General features: G+C 37.8%; 1 protein-coding gene across 2 annotated transcripts in view; it reads left to right on the forward strand.

Moving 5' to 3' along the window:
* Window positions 1-23,245, forward strand: part of Atg3 (Autophagy-related protein 3) — a 423,862-nt gene that overhangs the window by 108,071 nt on the left and 292,546 nt on the right. For both annotated transcript variants that reach the window (XM_090381993.1, XM_090382001.1), the window contains one exon: window positions 8,208-8,328. In XM_090381993.1, the coding sequence (XP_090238119.1) occupies window positions 8,208-8,328 (121 nt within the window). The remainder of the gene's footprint in view (window positions 1-8,207; window positions 8,329-23,245) is intronic.

Raw genomic sequence — 23,245 nt, forward strand, 5'->3', positions numbered from 1 at the left:
ACAGTAACATGTTCGAAAGGCAACCAGAGAGAGTAATATGTTGTGGAAGTTTTTTTTTTTTTTTTATGTAAACCCCAAACACAAAAGGTATTAGAACCTATAGTACTTAGTACCGTGCTTGGGTTGGAGGTTGAGACGATGAAAGAAGATATTCGTTGACATTAGACTTCTGTAGACTGTAATTTTCAGGAAATACATATGAAGAAAGGTTGTTCCAGAAAATGGCAGTTGAATGAATAAACGAGGAAGATGAAAAGTTGGTTCTGTGAGTTTGAAGTTGGACCGTAAATGGATGTTGGCTGGTGGCGGCACGTGTTCGGACAGTTTTCAAAGAAAGAGCGGGAATTATAGAAGCCAATTCAGAAGAACACTGCTCATGGAAGTATCTGTAGAAGAGGCATGCAGCAGAAACAGTACATCTATGAGACAGCTAGTGGAGAGACTGTTAGAGATGAATCATTAATTAACCTAACTGCCCTCTTCTGAATGGAATCAAGAAGCCTGAGAGAGGTTTTGGGGGCACCACCCCAGATGTGGGAACAATATTCCATGACAGGGCAGATTTGCGATTTATACAGAGTGAGCAGCTGTTTGGAAGGAAAGTAACGCCGAGAGCGAAAGAGAAAACCAAGTTTTTTAGAAGCAGAGGAAACAATAGATTAGAAGTCAGGGTAATCCCCAAAAGAGATATATCATTTTGCCTAGAAATTGGAGTGTCACTAAAGATAAGCATAGGAGCAGAAGAATCCTTTTTGCGAGATATAAGACAAGACTGAGTTTTAGAAGTGTTGAAATCAACTAAGTTGTCTTTGCCCCACTGGAGAATTACCTGAAGATCGGAATTTAAGGAATTGGTATCAGATTTTCGAGAAGTTGAAGCTGATTGAACAGGGCAAGGTTTCTCAAATTGGAAAGTGGAATGCAATGTGCTATCATCAGCCAAACTATGGATAAGATTTCCAGTCAATGGAAGAAGGTCATTGATATACAAGAGGAAAAGAGTGGGGGGAAATAACTGAACTTTGGGGGACACCGGTATTAGTGGAGAAGTTAGAAGACAGACAGCCATCTACCAACACCCTCAGTGAGCGATCAGAGAGAAAACTGGATAACCAATTACTAAAAACAGTTGGCAAACATAAGATGGAAGCTTGTTTAGAAGACCTTTATGCCAAACACGATCAAAAGCCTTTGAGATGTCAAGAGCAACTACTTGTGTTTCACCGAACCTTTCCATTGAATTAGTCCATAAATGGGTAACATAAGCCAGAACATCACCAGTGGATTGACATTGACGGGATTCATACTGACGATTATTGATCAGACGAAAGGTGTCTAGGTAGTGTAAGAGTTGGCAGTTAATTGATTTCTCCATTACTTTAGAAAGAGTAGAAGTAATTGCAATGGGACAATAATTGGATGAGAGGGATTTGTCACCCTTTTTAGGAACTGGCTGGATATGGGCAAATTTCCACACAGAAGAAAAAACACCTTTGGAATAAGAAAGTGAAAAAAGGCGGCAAAGAATAGGAGTGAGTTCAGGAGCACAGGTTTTGAGAACAAGTGGAGAAATACCATCGGGACCTGGAGCTTTCTTAGCACGAAGATTCGTCAAAATCCTTCTGACATCCTTTTGACGGAAGACCACAGGAGGCATTGGAGTGTGTTGGGAATGGTGGGAGGTGTTTTACCAAGATCATTAATACATGAGCTCGAAGAAAAATGGGATGCTAGCAGGTCAGCTTTATCCTTGGCTGAAGTGACAACAGAACCATCTGGTTTGGACAGAGGTGGTAGCAGAGATAGGCAAAAGTTGTGGCCAATAGTTTTGGCAAGGGACCAGAATGCTCGGCTACCATTAGGGCAAGAAGCAAGTTTTCTACTCTTAGCCTCTTCAAACTCTAGTTTGGACTGATTAATTACTGCTTTACAATTGTTGCGAGCTTTAGTGTAGGCAGAAAATGAAACTGAAGAATTAAAAACAAGCCAAGTATGATATGCAACATTCTTCTCTTGAACAGCTTTACCACATTTATTGATAAACCAAGGTTTAGATAAAGAACGAGATTTTGAAGTGGAGTGTGGAATAAAGGATTCCATTCCTACAAGAATAATTTCACTCACACGATCTGAACAAACGTTGACATCAGAAGGTTTGAAACAGTAATCCGACCAAAGAAAAGATATCTCGCAAGTCATCCCATTTTGCATTCTTGTAATGCCAAACAACACGAGGTTGGTAATAACCGTGAGATAAGGGCTCCATTCGAGAAGAGACAATCACCAAGTTGTGATCTGAAATGCCTAAAGGACCTCTCACTTCGACTGTGTACTTAGATGGGTGTTTGTGAGAAAAAGATCCAGCATATTGGCTGTATGATTAGGTTTGTCTGGTATTCTTGTAGGTAAATGAACAATCTCTGCTAGTTCATTAGTAATTGCAAAAGCCTCAGCATCTCGACCAGCTGGGTCGGTGTGACTAGAAAACGGAAGCCAGCTGGAGTTGTGAACATTAAAATCACCAAGGAAAATTACCTCACTGTTAGGAAAGTTTGACTAGAGGAAGTCAAGTTACGAAGAGAGGAAGTCAAAAAGCTCCAAGTGATTAGTGGAGTTGGTAGAACGGTAGAGGCAACAGATGAATTTTACACAATGAGGTAAAGAGATTTTAAGCCAGAGAAGATCAAAGAGAGTAGATTCCAAATTGCCAAGTCTCTGACAGGGAATATCAGAATGGACATATGTACAAGTACCACCTTTGAGGCGAAAGGAATCATACAGCGAATAATTTGGGCATCTGAGATGAGCAGTAGTTGAATCAACCGATAACTGAGATTCTGTCAGAAAAAGTACATGGGGTTTGGCAGAGTGCAAGTGGAAATGGACATCATTAAGATTAGAATTGAGACCACGTATATTTGTGAAATGAATTAGGAAGTGCTTGGGAGGTTTCGATCTTTTCGTAGGTAAGATTGCTCTATTAGTTTGTCAATTCATGGTGTATTCAATAGTAAGAAAAAGTGGGTAGGACATGCTGTATGAAGTAATGAAATTTTTGGATATGGCATACACATGGTAAGAATATACCCAGATCCTTGACATAACGTGACCTCGACAATGCTCCCCAATATACACACTACTCGGACTCCCTCCAGTCACTATCTGGCAGAGTAGAGATAGCAAGATTATACACTAGATGATCTGGAAGCCTCCTAGAGAGTTACCAATAGGTTCGGACCGGTGTACTAACTAGCGGCCGGCCTGCGACCACCGCTTTAGAGCTGTACCCTCGAAATGTAAAGAAAATTGGATCTCATCACAATGTTCATCATAACCTCAAAAGTCATCAATCATATTGCATGATGGAAGAGATAGGGAAGGGTTGACCGGAACTTAGCTCTAGAGACTAAACATGGGTTCCACCACTTCAAGCCTCCAATAAGCAGAGTGGTGGTATTGCACCAGTTGATGAGAGTCATCTACCACCTAGTACTGCCTGGTAACATAGAGGGGAGGCATTTCTCCGTGTGGTGTGGGCACCACACCTCGACCCCTGCTTACGTTGGTTCACACCTGGGTGGTCACCCACCATGTACTTGTGCAATGAAGGTTATACCAAGGATTACTAATAGTCCCACCATCATGAAGGTACAAGCAGAGGATTTGGCTGTCACAGACCGTCTGGACTTCGCCAAAATTGGGTCCACTTGACTTGACTGTCACCCGAATGTCAGTTCCATCAGAGTTTTAGACTTCCAGGTAGCAAGTGCAGCTTGTCTGGCATATCTGAGAGAATGTCTGTGACAACCTTCAGTTGATAGCTGAAATAAATTCAAGGAAAAGTAGACAAAGTTTTGGAGCGAATGAATCGGTGAAATGGAACTTTTTTTTTTTTGCTGATGCTGAATAAGGTTGTTTTCTTGCATCATATGCTTCTACCAATGCTAATATATTTTGTGCCCTTAAAAGATAACTTCTCTATAAACATCATCTTTAGTCCCTGGTAGGCACACAACCAGGTCCTAATTGACCTGATCTGTCTTTAGTGGTCAGTATATTTCCTATTTCACTGACAATCAATTTATTTACTATACTCCTAACATTGGTGTACACCTAAATGTACGTGTACCTCTTCTTACTGTTAGTTATCTTAACACAGCCCAAATATTTACTTGTTTCATGATGACTCTGAACAGTTTTTGAAATTCCCGGCACCTTGCTTTTCAGGCTGCTGTTCATTCCAATAGAAGCAGTGCAAGAATTACTTTCACCTGTGCTTGTCACTATTGTTTATCTGTTGTTCTGTGTAATAGTCTATTAGTCTCCCCCCAAGGCTAGCAGTTTTCGGACCCACCTAACACTTCCTCTATAGCTTCTGCAAATATTCTTGCACTCTTTCTATTTAAGTGTATTGATCCTTACAGGAGCAGTCTCTCCTGTTAACAAGCACAGTCCAAGGGAGAAAAATACTAGTCCATGAGCTCTGCAAAATCTGTTCAAGGCCAAATTGATTGACAGGGCTCTCATCATATACTCCCTGCAGTCATGTCTAGGCAGAACTGCAGATAGTTTAAAATTTAATCCTATGTTGTGACTTTTTTTTTCTTTCAACTTTCATCTCTACTGGTTAGTCTGTAGATCTACTCTTAATGTCATTAATGACAATGTATACAACAGTATCACGTTTTATGCCCATAAAAGATTATATCTGCTCCACAATGTCAACTTTTTTCCTTGCAGACAAACCCTGGTCCTATTTACTTATCCTTTTTGCACAATATATTTTCTGTTTCTCTGACAATAGTCAGTGATAACAGCTATCTCCTGTGGGGCCAATGCGTTTTGCCTGGGTGGTCTGCTGTGTTGCTTGATGATCAACTGCAAGCTAGATGTGGGCAGCTGACAGTTTAATGTGCCCCGAATTTAATTCCTCTGATGGCATGCTGATAAAATCCTTATGCTCCTTACATCAAGCATACACGAAGACATTCCGATTGGCAATATCATTTCCCATTCCTGATAACTCCGCAGATATCAAACAAGCAGCTTGTGAGGTCGTGATTCGGAGTACAGCTGCTCTGGTCTTAGGCATGATTCGTTAAAATTCGGTATAATTAAAAACGCTACACTAAACACATGTATGTAATGCAGTAATAACACTATTTACCAGTTATACTATGAAGTTTATGTTATTAATTATATATAATTAAAATTTGAATGTTCTTATTGATACACCATTTAAACAGCAATAATACTACCATGCTGCCTGGTTTGCATTGTATATATTAGGCTATACCATTACACTTGGAAGTTATAAGTTAATTTTAATATATAAGAAAATTATCCAATTAGGTCCAACCTAAGTGATTCAATCTTTAGAGATACCTATTTACCACATTTAAGAAATTTAAATTCTCCTACCACTCACTCTATATCTATAACAATGGCAGCAAGATTAAAATGATAAAAAGGTTCTACCTATGTTAAGTAGTAACCTACAAAATCTTTAACAAAATAAAAAAAAAAATAAAACGAGCATGACTAGTATTATTAAAGCTACTTATAGAGAACAATTTAATATGACAATTAGATCAATAAAACAACAAAATTTTCAAAAATGTATTCATTTGTTGGAGCTGAAAATTCTTTGACTAGCGTGTGGATATTTTCTGAATTTTGTGAATTCAGAATATTTCCAAATTCATGAATTCGGAAATACAGCAGGCTCTCGTTATAACGCGCTTAGCTTTACACTAATTTGCTATAACCCTGTTCTTATATTATAAGCCGTATCTGACTATAATGCTGTCGCAAATCACTATAACGCTCTTTTACAGATTGCATTTTTGACATATTTAATGAAATCGTTTCATTTGATGTAGTCGATAGCTTGAAAATTAATAGCAAAACAGCATTAAAACGTTTCCCACGCTCAGTGAAATTTTCTCACACGCTGATTTAATTACAGTACAGTGACTTGTTACGTAGTTCCAACATCAACATTTTAAAAAATGATCAGGTATATTGCTTGTAATATTTGCATTATATGCATTTATCTGAAGTCTAGTCATCACTCAGTACAATATTAGACATTGTGCGTAACAGATAGTTTACTCGAACAATGTATCATAATTAATGTAACCAACGCAGTTACATTTTCGAAGAGTTAATAATGGCGGATAAGAATGAAAAAGCAACGTCTGGATGCAGTACGAAGACTATAAATGTAAGAAAAAGACTGAATTTGAAAATTAAATTAGTCGTTTCGAAGGGAATCGATTCTGGTCAACGAAAGCAGATGTGTGCCATAATTTAGGACTGGCAAGTTTAACTGTAAGAACAATTATAAAAAATAAAGAATTAATTTTAGCAGTGGGAAAGACAGCTGTTCCACTGCAAACTAGGGCTAGGCCGGCTATTAGGATTGAAATGGAGAGACTTTAACTAATTTTATTGAAGATAATATCCAATGCAGAATTCAGTTAAGCTAAATATTATAAAAAAAAAAAAAAAAAAAATAGAGAGAGAGAGAGATTAGCCTATATAATGATCTGAAGAAAACTCGCCTAAAAAAAAATATGTGAAACCATTTAAAACTAATAAGGGCTGGTTGAATAGATTTAAAATCCAGGGAGAAGCTGCAAGTGTAGATCAAGGAGCTGAAACTTTTAAAAAAGAACTTATTGAAGAAATTATTGATGAGGGATATTGTGTGTTATACTTATCAACAAGTTTTTAACATAGATGAAGCAGGACTTTTTTGGAAACGACTGCCTAAAAGAAGTTTCATATTGAAAAAAGAAAAAAACATACCAGGTTTCAAAGCGGCGAAGGATCGGTTGAGTTTATTGTTCGGTGGTAACGCTGCGGGGGATTTAAAATTAAAACACCTTTTAGTTTACGAGAAAGAGGGCCAAAATTGACACATTTTTCATGATTAAATTCATCAATAAAATTTATGATTTTAATTGGAATTTTAAGTTTAATTTTGAAACGTAAGTAGTTACCACATAATTATATACATATATAATGCAGAATATTTTATATGTACACATATTTGAATATTAAATATTTTGACTGATATTTATGCATCTTTTTACTACTGTTTATTATTGATTAGGAAATATCCTATGGCACTGACTGCAACTCACAAATACATATGTTATCTTATGGGAATGCAGCGCTCGCTTAGCACTCTGTTTTACCAGAACGAATTATCAGCATTAAGCAGGGGGGTCACCTGTATTATAATTACCACACTTCAGCTTTGCCAGATCAGTTTGAGTCTTCCATTTATATTATAGAAAAATCTATAATTCATTTAAAAGATTTTATAATTTTTATCTATCAGTGGCACTAAAAAGTATTTATTTTCCTAGAATATAGTTTTTACACACCACATATTAATTACAGGATGTTTTGACAGGTTTCATTGATTAGATGGATGCAAGAGTCGAGATGTAAAAACCATAAATGCTGTTATGTTAATTAAATGTAACATAAATTTAATGTAAATTTTTTTTCATAAAAATATGATTAGGGTTTTTTTTATTCAATTATAAAAAATTATTGAATAAAAAGGCTTTGTGTTCTAAATTACTTTTTTGCAATACTGCTTAATTATTCCTCACATTTATGAATGTAATTAATTTATGATATTAAATAATTATTTATTAGCAATTGGGCAAAATTAATTTAAGCAGTGGAGAACTGGTATCAGTTTCTGGTAAACCACATGAAGTCAGGAACAGGTTACAAATATGATTTACAGCTATTTACTTTAGAGTTGACACAAAGTAAAACAGACCAAGTAAAATAAACAAATCTGTGATTTCTGTATTAAAATATGAATACTATATTGGTATACATTCTGAATAAAAATTGGGTGTAAATAAAATGTGCTCATGTTCTAATTGTGTTTAATATGGACATTTCAAAATTCAATTCCCCATGCATTAATTAGTTTGTATTACTGTGTTTGTGCTATATTTATTTATTAGAAAAAATTCGTTTTTGATCAGTTTCAGGATAAGTTTACAATTTATACATTAAGATGTTTGCATTACATTTTTACATTAATTTATTCATTAAAAACTCTCAGATATATTTTATTAATGGTTTTGCAGAAACATAAATTGTATTAAATAATGAATATAATCATATTTAATTTTCTGTTTAAAGAATTTTTTTTTTTTTTTTTTTTTCAGTTTGTAATAGCTGGTGATCACTTGGTTCATCACTGCCCAACTTGGCAGTGGGTTACAGGAGAAGAATCCAAAGTCAAATCCCACCTTCCACGTGATAAACAGTTTCTTATAACAAGAAATGGTAACATGCACAAAATTAATGATATACAATAGAATAAATCCTTGCTTGGTGAAGTTTATTGAAATTAAATTACTTTCTGTGTATATATCTGTCTCTGTGTATATTTCTGCTCATCTGTCTTAATTAGTGACAGTTTTCATATAAAGTATGAGTACTTTTTTATGTGTTTGTCTCTGAGTAGATTTTCATACCATCTTCTGATGTTTGTAAAGAGGCTGCATTGGTTAGCCGTAATCTGCCACCATCTGACTGATTGCCTATCTGTTCCCATCTGGATGATACCAATATTGACTGAATTCTTCCATAAAAATTCTAGTGATTTGAATGTGAACTGAAAATACTGCACATAATTACTAGTCTTTGTGATGCAAATAATGGAGTATAATAAGTAAATTATGTTGGGTAGGAATACGGTTGAAACTCATTAATGCAAAATTCAGTGGACCTAAATTTTCACGTTTTGTAACAATGTCCTTTAAAAGTGTCAATTTTATTTATTTATTATTTTTTTATGTACATACTATACACTGAGTGATCACTGAATTATGACCACCTCTATGAAAACTGAATGTGACCTGTTGACCACGTGAGGTACAAGAGTGTGGGGCTAGTCGTCCTACATAGCATAGATAAGGTGTCAGTGTTTCAGTAGGTAATAAAATTCTGAGCGTGATGGGCAAAAGGAAGGATTTATTGGACTTTGATAAAGGACAGATTGTGGGTACTCAACGATCTTGTGCCTTGATTTCCCAAATGGCTCAACTAGTGGGGTGTGGTGCCTCCGTAGCCAGGTGGGAAGGAGCAGCAGTGCACGCTTCTTGATTAGACCCAGGTTCGAGCCCGTCACCACCAAATACAGAGAATGCGGAAAGGTCAGGGAATGACCACCGCATATTCCCGGAGCAATATTGCCTTAGTTGCTAATGCTCCTAAAAAAAAAAAAAAAAAAAACCAAACCAAACTTGTGGGGTGTTTAAGAGCCACTGTAGTGAAGTATACCAGGACTGGTGTCAAAATGGTCAAACAACGACCCGATGGCAAAACTGCAAAGATCAGCAAAAGGTTGATGTTAGAGGTGAGCCCTGGGTCCGACGATGTGAACAGGCACAGCACTGTTGAAGAGTTGACTACCCAATACAATATGGGCCAACTCGGAACAATATCTGGCATTACCATGCATCACACGTGTGGGCTACCCCAACAGATATCCCCTATGGCATCTTCTCCTAACCAAGGTTCATCAGCGTAAAAGACTTGCCTGGTGCAAAGAGCATGCAAGTTGGACATTAGAAGACTGGAAGAGGGTGTGCTGCTCAGATGAGTCATGTTATTTACTCCACACCATGGATGGTTGTGTACGGATTTGGCATCAACTACATGCTCTTGGACCATCATGCATGGTATCAAAAGTGCAGGCTGGTTGAGGCGATTGTATGGTGTGGGGCACGCTTCACTGGCAGGAACTTGGATCCCTAGTGTATATGGAACAATGCATCAGTGGTCTCCACTGTCATCAACTTCTTGCTGACTGTGTACACCCTGCTATGTTGCACTTTATCCTGAATGGTGGTGGTGTCTTCCAAGATGACAATGCACCGAGCCAGCGGGCATTTGTGCAGGAATGGTTTGAGGAACACGGTTCTGACTTCCAGCATATCAATTGCCTCCAAACTCCACTGATATCAATCCCATAGAGCACTTGTGGGACACTATGGAAAGGCATATCAGGTGCCTGGATACACCAATTACCTGCATTGCTGACCGCATTACACAGAGCTTCGGGAGGTATTCCCGAATGCGTCCGACATCCTGTCGAATCAATGCCACGTCGGATAGCTGCTGTACTGAGGGCAAAAGGAGGACCTACTAAGTATTAGTTAAAAAAAAAAAAAAAAAAAAAAAGGTAAACTGCAGCCATTATCAACCCATTGCAGGATGGAAGCCTCAATAATTCATGTTGAGAGAAATGCACCATAATCTGCCACGCTGGTCCAGTGTGGGTTGGCAGATCTACCGTATTTAGCAGTCAGGGGCTTTATCCCCAGTCTAGCTCAAGGAGCGTGTGCTACTGCACTCTTGCTCTTGACGACTCTACTACGGAGGCCGAAGTATTAGGTAAAAGTAAAGTGCAGCCATTATCAACCCACTGCAGGATGGAAGCCTCCTCAGCAATTCATGCTGAGGGAAACGGACCATAATCTGCCACGCTGGTCCAGTGCAGGTTGGCAGATCAACCATATTCAGCAGTCAGGGGCTTGAACCCCGGTCTACTCAAAGAGCATGTGCTACTGCACTCCTGCTACTGACCACTCGGCCCCGGGTGCCAAGCGATTGACTGAGCGATTTCTCTTTGTGCTTTCACTGCGACTTTTTGATAGGTGAATTCTGCGTTCTCTTTTACGTTTCTCTCTTTGAGAAATACTTTAATTTAGTAGCTCTTGTATCAAAAGTACTGGTAGAGAGCAAGGAAGGAAAGTAACCTTTCTTTATTTTTCACATCTAATAGACTAACTCCTACTAATTTCGCTTGGTCACTCCAGGCACTGCTCCTGCCTCCCCGTGGCGGGGCCGGTAACCTTGTCAGAAAAGTTCATCTGCCAGGGGCTAAAAGGAGCCAAGATGGAACAAAATATGTTTCCTTGTTTAGAACCGACAAGCAGTCGGCTAGACACAGTGCACGAACATGACTCTTCGCAAGCAAAGAGGTTAAAAACCATTTCCTCTGCGACCGAGTTTCCTGCATTTTTAATAATGCATTCATTATCAGAACAGCCTCTTAGTAAGCTATCCCCCTTTCTTATCCAAAAACACTGGGAAAGTATTGCAGGGTCTCCCAAGATGGTTAAGAGATTGCAATCGAGGGACTTACTAGTAGAAACTGTCAACTGCAGGCATTCTGAAAAACTCTTGAAAGTGACAAACTTTGCTAAAATTCCAGTAAAGGTAACTGCCCATGCAACCCTAAATACATCTAAGGGTGTTATATCTAGTTGGGACCTTTTTGAATGTGACAGAAGAAGAAATTAAAGAAGAGCTAAATGAACAAAATGTAATTGCTGTCAAAAGAATTATGACTAAAAGGGACAATATACTCACACCCACCAGAAATATCATTCTGACTTTTAGCAGTCCAAATCTACCCTCATCAGTAAAAGCAGGATATCTACTCTGTCGCATTCGTCCTTATATTCCTAATCCGTTAAGATGCTATAAATGCCAAAAGTATGGCCACTCTCAGACGGCATGCAGAGGGAACCCAGCTTGTCCTAACTGTGGATCTTCTGATCACAGTCAAAATGACTGTTTGGCAAAAGAAATGACTTGTCCTAATTGCAAGGGTAACCATCCTGCTTACTCTAAACATGTGAGAAGTGGAAAATGGAGAAAAAAATTGTAAAATATAAAGTCGAAAACAAAGTTACTTATCAGGAAGCAAGAAAATTAATTGCACCCAGTATATCTAACCGTAGCTATGCCAGTATTGCAAAAAAATATCAAACAATAGCCACGCAAACTGATGTTACTGTTCCATCCAACATATCAATCTTTGACTGGGCTCGAGCTGTTCTTTCTCAGCAGCAGTCCAATATCCAGAAACATTCAGACCAAGCAAGTAATACGCCTCTTACAATTCCAGCAAAATCTCCTCATTCGCCAGTGATTGCTACTACTCCAAATAATCCCAGTTCAACTTCAAAACAGAGTGTTCAGGAAACATTGATGGATCAAGAGTACTCATCTAAACAGGAAGATCCGATTCTTGAAATATTTGCAGAAGAAGAAGAAGATATGGACACAGGTCGACCCACCTTTCCAAAAAGAAATAAACCAAAGCCAGAACGCCACAAGACAGCCACGTCAGGTACAACTTCTTCTAAACTCAAATAATGCCTTATATTTTACAGTGGAATTGTAGAGGCTTTAGAGGCAACATTGATGACATTCAGTACTTAATTAGATGCTACTCTCCAGTGGGTTTCTGTCTGCAGGAAACCTATTTAACTGCTAAAATTTCTGTTTCTATAAAAAACTACTCAGTGTATCGAAGAGATCGGAATACATCTGACTCTGCTCGTGGTGGTGTAGCTATTTTGATTAACTCAAAGATCCCTGCTAGTCAAATCATTCTTCAAACCCAAATTGAAGCCGTTGCTGTGTGTATGATTGCTGAGATTGCATTTACGCTAGTCTCAGTCTATCTCCCACCAATACCTACTCTTATAAAGATATCGAAGAACTTTTAGTACAGCTACCCTCCCCAATCTGCTTGCTAGGGGATTTCAATGGCCACCACCTTTTATGGGGATCCTCTAAATTAGATAGACAGGGCCGACTGATTGAAACTCTACTAGATAAACAGAACCTTACCATTCTTAACAGTGGTACACACACCCACATACAATTACCTACTGGACAGACTTCTGCAATCGACCTCTCGATTTGTTCTCCGATACTGTTTCCAGTCATGCAGTGGTCCGCTATGGATGATCCAATGGGAAGTGACCATTTTCCAATTGTCTGTAACCTGCTCACTACAAAATCACCATTAGACCAACCCTGCAGAAAATGGAAATTTTCTAAAGCCAAATGGGACAAATTTCAATCAGCAATAATTCTGGACAAAGAAACTATTCAGCTACAACCTATAGACAAAGTAACTGATTATATCACATCCTGTCTTTTAGTTGCAGCAAAATGCTCAATTCCATTATCAAACCCCCAAACCCGACGGCACTTCAACTACTGGTGGAACGAAGAGTGCACGAAAGCAAAGAAGGAAAAAAATAAAGCATTCAATTTATTCCGTCGATTTCCAACGACAGTTAATTTAATTAGTTACAAGAAGTTAAGGGTGTGGTTCATTCACAGGCAAGTGTGGTTCATTCACAGGCAAGCCAAGAAAGATTCTTGGACTCGGTTTGCATGTACTATCAACAGAAATACCGATTCCAGATTAATATGGAAGAAAATTAGACAGCTTTCTGGGAAGTTTCCAAACATCCCTTCCCCAATTCTTTCATACAATGGGCAAGAACTCTCTGGTCGTCTAGATATAGCGAATGCAGAGACTTCGGCAAAGGTAAAACCTTTGCCGAAGTCTCTGCTGCATCAAATTACACTCCGAAATTCCAAAAAATTAAGACCTCCACCGAACAGAGGCCAATCAACTTTAGAACCTCACTATCACTTCCGTATAATCAGCCTCTTGAATATTGTGAACTTTTACAAGCCATCAGAACAACACGAAACAGTGCAGCTGGGCCAGATGGCATATATTATGTTATGCTGCAGCATCTCGATGAGCAAAACTTACAAATGCTGCTAGTCTTCTTTAACCGGATCTTCCTGGAAAATATTTATCCAACCTCTTGGCACTATGCTACAATTTTACCCTTTTTGAAACCTGGAAAAGATCCTTCCAATCCTAATAGTTACAGGCCAATCTCTCTGTCAAGTTGCCTTGGGAAAATTCTTGAAAAAATGATCCACAGTCGACTCAGCTGGATCATTGAAACTGAACAACTACTGAGTAATTGTCAACATGGCTTTCGCAAAAATAGGTCCTCTCTAGATCTGATGATCAAGGCCGAATCTGAAATTCGCAATGCCTTTGTGAAAAACGAACACCTTGTAATGGTCTCCATTGATATAGAAAAGGCATTCGATACTACCTGGCGGTATGGCATTCTCAGTGACCTACATAATCTTGGTCTACGAGGCAACCTGCCTATATTTTTAGGAACTTCCTCCAGAGCCGTTCTTTCCAGGTTCGATACCAAAACTCCCTTTCTTCTACATTCTTGCAGGAAGAACGAGTACCACAGGGCTCAGTTTTGAGTGCAACTCTATTTGCCCTTAGAATTGATTCCATTTCAAAAGAACTTCCAAATACTGTAGAAGCCTATCTTTATGCTGACGATCTATCCATTTCTTGCCATTCTCAGAGCATGAGATCTATTGAACGGCAATTGCAAATATCCCTCAATAAAATTCAAAAATGGGCTGATTTCAATGGATATCGGCTTTCCCATCAGAAAACAGTTGTAATCCACTTTTGTAATCAACATAAATTACATATACACCCTGAACTTAGGATATCAAATTCCACCATCCCGATTGCCAACAATATTAGATTCTTGGGATTAATATTAGACAGCAAGTTAAATTTCTTTGAGCACATTAAAGTAATACGTACTACCTGTCTGAAAAAGCTGAACATGCTAAGAGCTCTATCTGCTCAGTCTTGGGGAGCAGATCGTACAAATTTACTGCTCTTATACAGAGCACTGATTAGATCTCGGTTGGATTACGGTGCCCCAGTTTATGATTCTGCCCGAAAGAGTGTATTGCGCTGGCTCGATCCTGTACAACACATGGCACTGAGGATTGCCCTTGGTGCTTATAGGACTTCACCCACCTATAGTATATATATTGAAGCCCATGAGCCCCCTCTGTACCTCTGCAGAAAAATGTTACTACTTAAATATGCAGCCAGAATACAAAACTGTTCTCTGCACCCCATCCAACCATATCTCTTTAATCCACCATTTCATAATCTCTATAGAAATAAACCAAATAAAATACGACCAGCAGGCCTACGGCTCCTTGAAAAAGCGCAAAATTGGAATGTTCCTCTCCAGAGTAGGCAGCACAGAAAGAATTATTCTCACCCACCATGGATGCCATTTCCTCAACCAGCCTGCGAGTACAGCAGCTTTTCAGCGGAATTATATGCAATTCAATTAGCTCTAGAAAATTTGACTCTTCACCCATCTGCAAAATATTTAATTTACACCGACTCTCTCTCAGCCCAATTAGAGCAATGCAGAATTTCTCTCATAAGGATCACCCTATATTAAATCAAATCAAGTATTTGCTGTTGAAAATTGAAGATCGTCAGCAACGAGTGAACTTCTGCTGGACCCCAGCACATTCAGGCATCAAAGGGAACGAGTTGGCTGATATTTCTGCTAAAAATCCGTCAACACTAGACTTAACCTCTGTTTTTATTCCTGTTTCTGATTATAATATTATAATTCAAACAGCATACCATGAACAATTGACAAAGCTATGGCATAAACAAACAAATAACAAACTTTTCCAGTTGAAACAGGACCCAAAATTTTTTCCCTCATGCATTCAGACAGTTCGGCGAGAAGAAGTGGTACTCGCACGGATTAGAATAGGACATACTCATCTGACTCACCTCCATCTACTGACAGGCGATGATCCTCCTCATTGTTCACAGTGCTCTGAGCATCTAACAGTCAAACATATTTTGATTTACTGTCCACATTATCAACAACATCGAACATCAATATTTCATTCTCTGGCTAATTTCCGGGAACGGATAACATTTAAATGATATCATTGGTGAAAATGCCAATATTAATGAACTTTTCTGTTATTTGAAACAAATAGGAATGTGTAAGCAACTATGATTAGTTTCTGGCATGAAATGAGATTGAACCGTGTTCACATTAATTAATTATTTATTTTATCTTTTCAACATACCTATGAATAGGCGCAATATAGCCACAGCAGCTTGTGCGCCATTAAACACCCATACCACACACACACACACTGACCACTCGGCTACGGAGGTATTAGGTAGGTGGTCATAATTCAGAGATCACTCAGTGTATATCTAAGAATAATAATAAAAATATCAAAAATAAATGAAAAAATAAAATAATAAAAACAAAAACCTTGTCCAACAATACAGCAATAGGAATAACACATTTTTTAAAGATTTTATTTTATTTTATTTGTAAACTAAGAGAGCAGCATTAATGGAAATGAAAATATCATACAGTATACATTTGGATATACAGGGTGTCTCAAAAATATTGGTACAAATGTTTAGGGGAGGTAGGTAACATCTAAAGGAATGTGAATCGCATAGGAACCCATAACCAGATGGGGTGCTTGCCCATTATGGAAGGTGTGTTTGTGACCATTTGAACAGGCGTTTTGGGCGTCGATGGATTGGCCGTGGTGGACCCATTTGCTTGGCTCCCACGCTCACCTGATTTATCGAGCCTTGATTTCTTTCTGTGGGGGGCCCTCAAATCTATTGTGTATGAATCGCCTGTGGAGACGGAAATGGATCTCGTTATGAGCCTCGTCTGCGCTGCTGCTACTGTCAAAGAAACCAGGTGTGTTTGACCGTGTCTGCCAATCCATGCTGCGTCGATGTCACACATGCATCATGTCTCATGGTGGAACCTTCGACCATCTGTTGTAACATCATGAAATGCATCCATCTCATACTCCATTGTTAATATTATGTCAAATAAATGTTTGCCACTAATTACTGTCTTGTGTCATTTTTGCTTCTTGTGCCTCTGTTACTACTTTCCCGTGATGTTTCCGGTTATGGGTTCCTATGTGATTCACATTCCCTTGATGTTACCTACCTCCCCTAAATGTTTGTACCAATATTTTTGAGCCATCCTGTATACAATATTTTAGTATTAAAGTAAAAAAAAATTAGAATTGTAATATAAAAGGGGACATACAAACAATTAACTTTTTAATAAATTAATCTAATTTAAAGACAGAATCAAATGTTGTTTGCAGAGTTTTTGTCCTGTATGCATTTTTAATTACAGCACAGACATTATCTAATGCATGTTATTTCTTTATTAACGTTACTACAGGCCAACTCATTTTCTATTATGCTCAATGCATTTTGGGCATCTTTTTTAGATGACAATGTGTGTGCTTCATCGTTTTGCTTGGTGCCCAGCAGCTCTTCTGGTATTGGCATTGCTGTGGTAGCAACTTCATCATCCACCTTCACAAACTCTTCAGATTGATCAGCAAAAATCCATATGCTCCTTCAAATTCCCCCATTCATCAGTGCTGCTATCACATTTGTCTGCTAGACCATGATTTCGATGCAATACTGCCCCAAGCAATAACAAGACTATGGATAGCATCCAAGACATTTCAATTTGGCTGCAAATTGTTCCCTCCTATGTTGCAGATCAAGTATCTTACCAGAAAGTACCTTACAAGTATTTTTACCAAAATGGACCACACAGAACAGAACCAGTCTATCCTTTTCTTTGTCGACTAATCCAGACTTGCCTCAAACATTTTGCAAAACCAAGTTGTTCCTGTCTTTAAATCTTTGGAGCCAGCCACCACTGCATTTGAAGTCGCTAATTCCATGTTGCTGAGCTTGATAATTTGCCTTTTCTTGCAAATTCGGACCTGATATTGGCAAATTAGATGCACACATTTGTTGGTACCACTCGAAAAGTTTTTTGTTTTAAGCTGCTTGTGTTTTGCACCATGAATTTGTTTCTTATCACTGCTCCAGTGTCACACACTTCTACAAGTTTTTTTTTTTTTTTTTTTTTTTCGTTTTTCAGTATTGTAGATAAAGTCGGGGTTAAAGGGATGTTGTTTTCCTTTGCAATGTCCGTTTTGTTTTGTTCCATCCTATCAGTCTCTTTTATAATTTTCAGTTTAATTTCCATACTTAATTCTATCTGTTTGTTTTGTTGCCATAACACTTCTAGATAAGATTTAATATAAACAAACTTTAAATTAAATTAAAGAACAAGTTTCAAAAAAGACATCACCTCAGATAAAATGGCACAAAAAATAGATTATACTGTAACAAAAGACTGTTTGAACTGGTGTAACAATTGCAACTGACCTTAATCCTGTGGAGAGCAAGGGAGTGTATGTAAACAACCTAGAAAAACTGTTTTTATTCTTTTGTTAATTTAGCAGCTCATCTTTCAGAATGATGTTTTTCAGAGTGCACTTACGTTGTAGCTACCATAAACTGTTTTTTTTTTTTTACACAAAAGTAAATGGGAGGAGTTACCCATTAGGAGGTGTGTTGCTGCCTGGGAGGCCCAATCGATGGGAAAGAAATATATAATCATAATTTCTTCAATTCAGTTTTCTAATCAACTGCAATTCTCAGTACTACTTGCATTTTTGCAGGTGTGTTCTTTGATTTAAATTGACTTTTTTTACTGATATTGTAATTAATAAGAAGATAGTTGAATTGCTGCACAAACTGGAAATGCAGACTGCAAACTACACAGCAGCTCCAGTTCATGATAAGTGGAAAATTTGAAAGCTGTCTGTTTATTGCTCCAAAAGTTATCTTTTGTCTCCATGGGTAATTTACATCTCTATTAATTTTCTGTAGCTGCTTGTACCCACACAAGTTTCTTATGTCAATGGCTGTAAAATGCTGTGATCATTCACTGCCCTATGTGAAAAATATATTGAAATGGTCACTGCACCATTTCTTGTATATTTACAGAAATATGCACATCATCCCACCCAGTAGTGTTATTGAAAAAAGAAAAGGCAGCTCTGGGGTTCTAATTAGTTAAAGTTTATTGAAGTGTTGTTCATAAAACTTCTCTTTCAGAACTATAATTTCTTGACTGGGACTTACTTTGAGCTGCGCAATGCTTAGTAGCATCAATCAGCAGTGCTGTTTTCAGTTTAGTTTTGTTTATATGCATTTTGTGTTCTAGTGATTGATTTTAGCTTAGGTAGTTTGTTTCTCTTTTTGTTTTATAATCCCCTTAAAAAGTTCAAATGAGTTGGCCAGTGCAGTGCTAATAACATTTATTTTATTTAATGTAAACCCCAAGCATGAGAGGTATTAGAACCTATAGTACTTAGTACCGTGCGTGGATTGAAGGGTAAAAAAGATACTTGTTGACACTGGACTTTAATTTTTCAGGGAATACTTATGAAGGGAGGTTGATCCAGAAAATGTAAGTTGCAGGAATAAACGAGGAAAAAAGAAAAGGTGGTTCTGTGGGTTTGAAGTTAGTCAATGAAATGGTGCTGACTGGTTGTGGAACATGTTTGGACTGATTTGGAAGAGAGAGCAGGAATTATAGAAGCTGGTTCAGAATGACTGTGCCATGCCCATGGAAGTATCTATAGAAAAGGCATGCAGCAGAAACAAAACCTGTGAAACAGAGTGGAGCGACTTCATTAGAAGTAGGTCATTAATTAACCTAACTGTCCTCCTTTGAATGAAATCTAGAAGCAAGAGAGAAGTTTGGGGCACCACCCCGGATGTGTCAACGATATTCCATGGGAGGGCAGATTTGCAATTTGTACAGAGTGAGCAACTGTTTAGAAGAAAAGTAATGCCAAGAGGAAAAGAGAAAACCCAATTTTTTAGATGCAGAGAAAAGCAACGTTTTTGATGTGCTTATGTCAAGAGAAATTAGAAGTCGGGGTAATCCCTAAAATGTGATCACATCTAGAAATCTGTGTCATCGAATATTAATCGCATAGGAGCAGAAAAAAAACTTTTTGTGTAAGAAAAGACTGAGTATTAGGAGGATGAAATCAACTATCTTAATTGATTTCATCTTCTAATTATCATAATAATTTCATCATCATCATCATCATGAAATCTTTGAAGTTATTTTTCCCCCACTGGAGATCAGCATTTAGGGAATTGGTACTGGATATTTGACAGGTTGAAGCTGTTTGTGCAGGGCAAGCAAAATTATGAATAGGATTTCCAGTCAATGGAAGAAGGTCATTAATATACAAGAGCAAAAGAGTGAGAAAAAGAACTGAACCTTAAGAATTACTTGCATTAGTGAAGAAGTTAGAAGACAGACAGCCATTTGCCATCACCCGCTGTGAGTGGTCAGGGAGAAACCTGGCTTACCCAATTACAAAAAACAGTTGGTAAACCATAAGATAGAAGCTTGCTTAGGAGACCTTTATACCAAACATGATTAAAAGCCTTTGAAATGTCAAGAGAAACTGTTTAATTTCACCAAACTTTTTCATTGAATTTGTCCATAGATGAGTGACATAAGCCAGTATGTCACCGGTGAATAGCAAATAATGATCAGATGGAAGGTATCTACGTAGTTTAGAAGCTGGCAGTTAATTACTTTAGAAATTACTCCATACTTTAGAAACAATAGAATAAGTGCAATGGGACTATAATGGGATAAAAAGTATTTGTCACCTTTTTGAGGAACTAGCTGGATGTGAGCAAATTTCCAAACAGAAGAGAAAACTCCAGTTGAATAAAAATGTAAAAAGGTGACATGGAATAGGGAGTAAGCTCAGGAGCACAGGTTTGGAGAACAAGTGGAGGAATACCATTGAGACTAATACCATTGAGACTTGGTGCTTTCTTGGCATCAAGGCTATTCAAAATCTTCTGACATCGTTTTGAAGGAAAACAACGGGTGGCATTGAATGGTTCTGAATTGAGTGATTTCTTCACTCATCTATGGACAAATTCAATGAAAAAGTTTGGTGAAATTCAAACAGTTTCTCTTGACATTTCAAAGACTTTTAATCATGTTTGGCATAAAGGTCTCCCAAGTAAGCTTCCATCTTATGGTTTACCAACTATTTTTTTAATTGGGTAAGCTAGGTTTCTCTCTGACCACTCACAGCAGGTGATGGCAAATGGCTGTCTGTCTTCTAATTTCTTCACTAATGCAAGTAATCCTTAAGGTTCAGTTCTTTTTCTCACTCTTTTGCCCTTGTAATTTGCCCTTGTACTGGGAATGGTTGGAAGTGACTTAATATAGTAAGGGAAGGAGTATAATTCTGAGGAGGTTGTTTACCAAGATCATCAATACATGAGTTAGAAGAAAAGTAGGTTGCCAGCAGGTAAGCTTTATATTTAGCTCAGTTGGCAATAGAACTGACCAGGTTTGACAGAGGGGAGGAAATGAGTAAAAGTTAAGTAAGTTGTGGCCAATAGCTTTGGCATGAGACCAGAATGCTTGACTCCATTTTGGACAAAAAACAAGTTTTCTTCTCTTAGCCTGGTCAAAATCTAGTCTGGATAAATTAATAACTGCTTTGCAATTGTTGTGATCTCTTGCGTAGGCAAAAAATTAATCCAGATATTTAATGCAAGCTAATTGCGATATGCAACACTCTTATCTTATCTTAGCACATTTATTGAAAAACCAAGGATTATATAAAAGATGAGATTTTAAGGTGAAGTGTGGAATAAACAATTTTTTCATCTCTACAAGAACATTTTTCAATGACATTATCTGAGCAAATGTTGATGTGATTAAATTTGAAACAGTAATCTGACCAAGGAAATGAAGAAAATAAATCTCATAGATCATCCCATTTTGCATTCTTGTAATGCCAAACAATGCAAAGTTTGGATGGCCATGAGAGAAAGGCCCTATTGGAGAAGAGACTATCACTAAGTTGTGATCTGAGGTGCCTCGAGGACCACTCACTTCAACTGTGCACTTAAAAGGGTTGTTTGTGAGAAAAAGATCAAGAGTGTTGGCTGGCGGTGTGGTTAGTATTGTCTGATTTTCTGGTAGGTAAAAGAATAGTATGTGTGAGGTCATTAGTAATTGCAAAAGTCTCAGCATCTCAACCAGCTGATTTCGTCTGAATGGAAAATGGAAGCCAGCTGGAGCTGTGAACATTAAAATCACCAAGGAAAATTACTTCACTGTTAGGAAAGTTGGACTGGAGAAAGTCAAGTTTCAGAGAGAGGAAGTCAGAGAGTTCCAAATGATTAGTGGAGTTGGGAAAATGATAGAGGCAACAGATGAATTTGACAGAATGGGGGTAGAGATTTTAAGCCAGAGAAGATCAAAAAGAGTACTTTTAAATTACTGAGTCTCCGAGAAGTAATATCAGAGTGGACATATGACAGGTACCATTTTTGAATTGAAAGGAATTGTATAATGAATAATTAGGACAATTGAGATGAGCAGTGGTTGGATCAACCAATAATTGGCATTCTGTTTGGAAAAGTTAAGTGGTGCGTGGCAGACTGCAAGTGGAAATGTACATTATTGAGATTGGAATTATGACCATGTATATTGGTGAAATGGATGAGGAAGTGTTTGGGTTGCTTAGATCTTTTCCAGACGAGTTTGTTCTATAGGTTTCTCTGTTCAATAGTAGCAAAAGGTGGGAAGGACATGTTATATGAAGTAATGAAATTTTTGGATGTGGCATATATATAGCAAGAATATGTATCAGCTCCTTGACATAACGTGGCCTTGACAATGTCCCTCACATACACATTATTTGGACTCCCTCCGTTCACTATCTTTTCTTGCAGCCAGGTTATACACCAGCTGACCCAGATTTCTCTTAGAGAGTTGACATGTGTTTTTGTAATATGCAGCATCTGGAATGTAATTTATCTCTGCCTTTATCTCTGTGAAGAACAGTACCACTGTAGAAGGGCCAGAAATGAGTAATGTTTGTTTGTATTATTTGTGTGTTATGTTCTCTTGGCTACCCAGAAGCATTGGTCACCTGTACAAGATGATTCTGGGTACACGTCCACATCATGGAAAGGTGGGCCAGTCCTAATGGAGCTTGCACTATCTCAGTTCGAGACTCTAACCCACCTGACATTGGCAAAAGATGAGCCAGATTCCTCTGGGGGCCCACTCCAGAGGAGGGGGGGAAAAGAAGTTCTTGTGATGTCATATATAAAAAAATAATTATGTAATAATAAATAGTAATAATAAATAAAAAAAATACTAAATAAATAATTTAAAAAAATAATAATAATAAAATAAATAAAACATTATATGAACTTCATATTCGTAGATCCTGTAACAGTTAACATCCTTTACAGTATACAATACCTTATTATCAAAACAGGCTTTGTACAAATAAACAGATGGCTTAAGTTATACCTGTGCCATATAAGTATCCTGAGCTTGTAAAGTGCAATGTTTTATATCACAAGCCCGATCAAAGTCATTCCAAATGTATGCAGTTCAGTTCAAGTTCAGAGTTAAAACATTAATGTAAATAGCATCCCAAGATCTCTACTGGCCCCTAATACACAATGTGCACGACCACCAGCCAAAGGAGTAGTATTATTCATAGACTTATAACTAATTCTTCTTGTGAAAACATCATCTGATGTTTT

This window comes from Mastigoproctus giganteus, chromosome 1 (assembly GCF_048544385.1).
Source record: "Mastigoproctus giganteus isolate SK-2022 chromosome 1, ASM4854438v1, whole genome shotgun sequence".
Lineage (NCBI taxonomy): Eukaryota > Metazoa > Arthropoda > Arachnida > Uropygi > Thelyphonidae > Mastigoproctus > Mastigoproctus giganteus.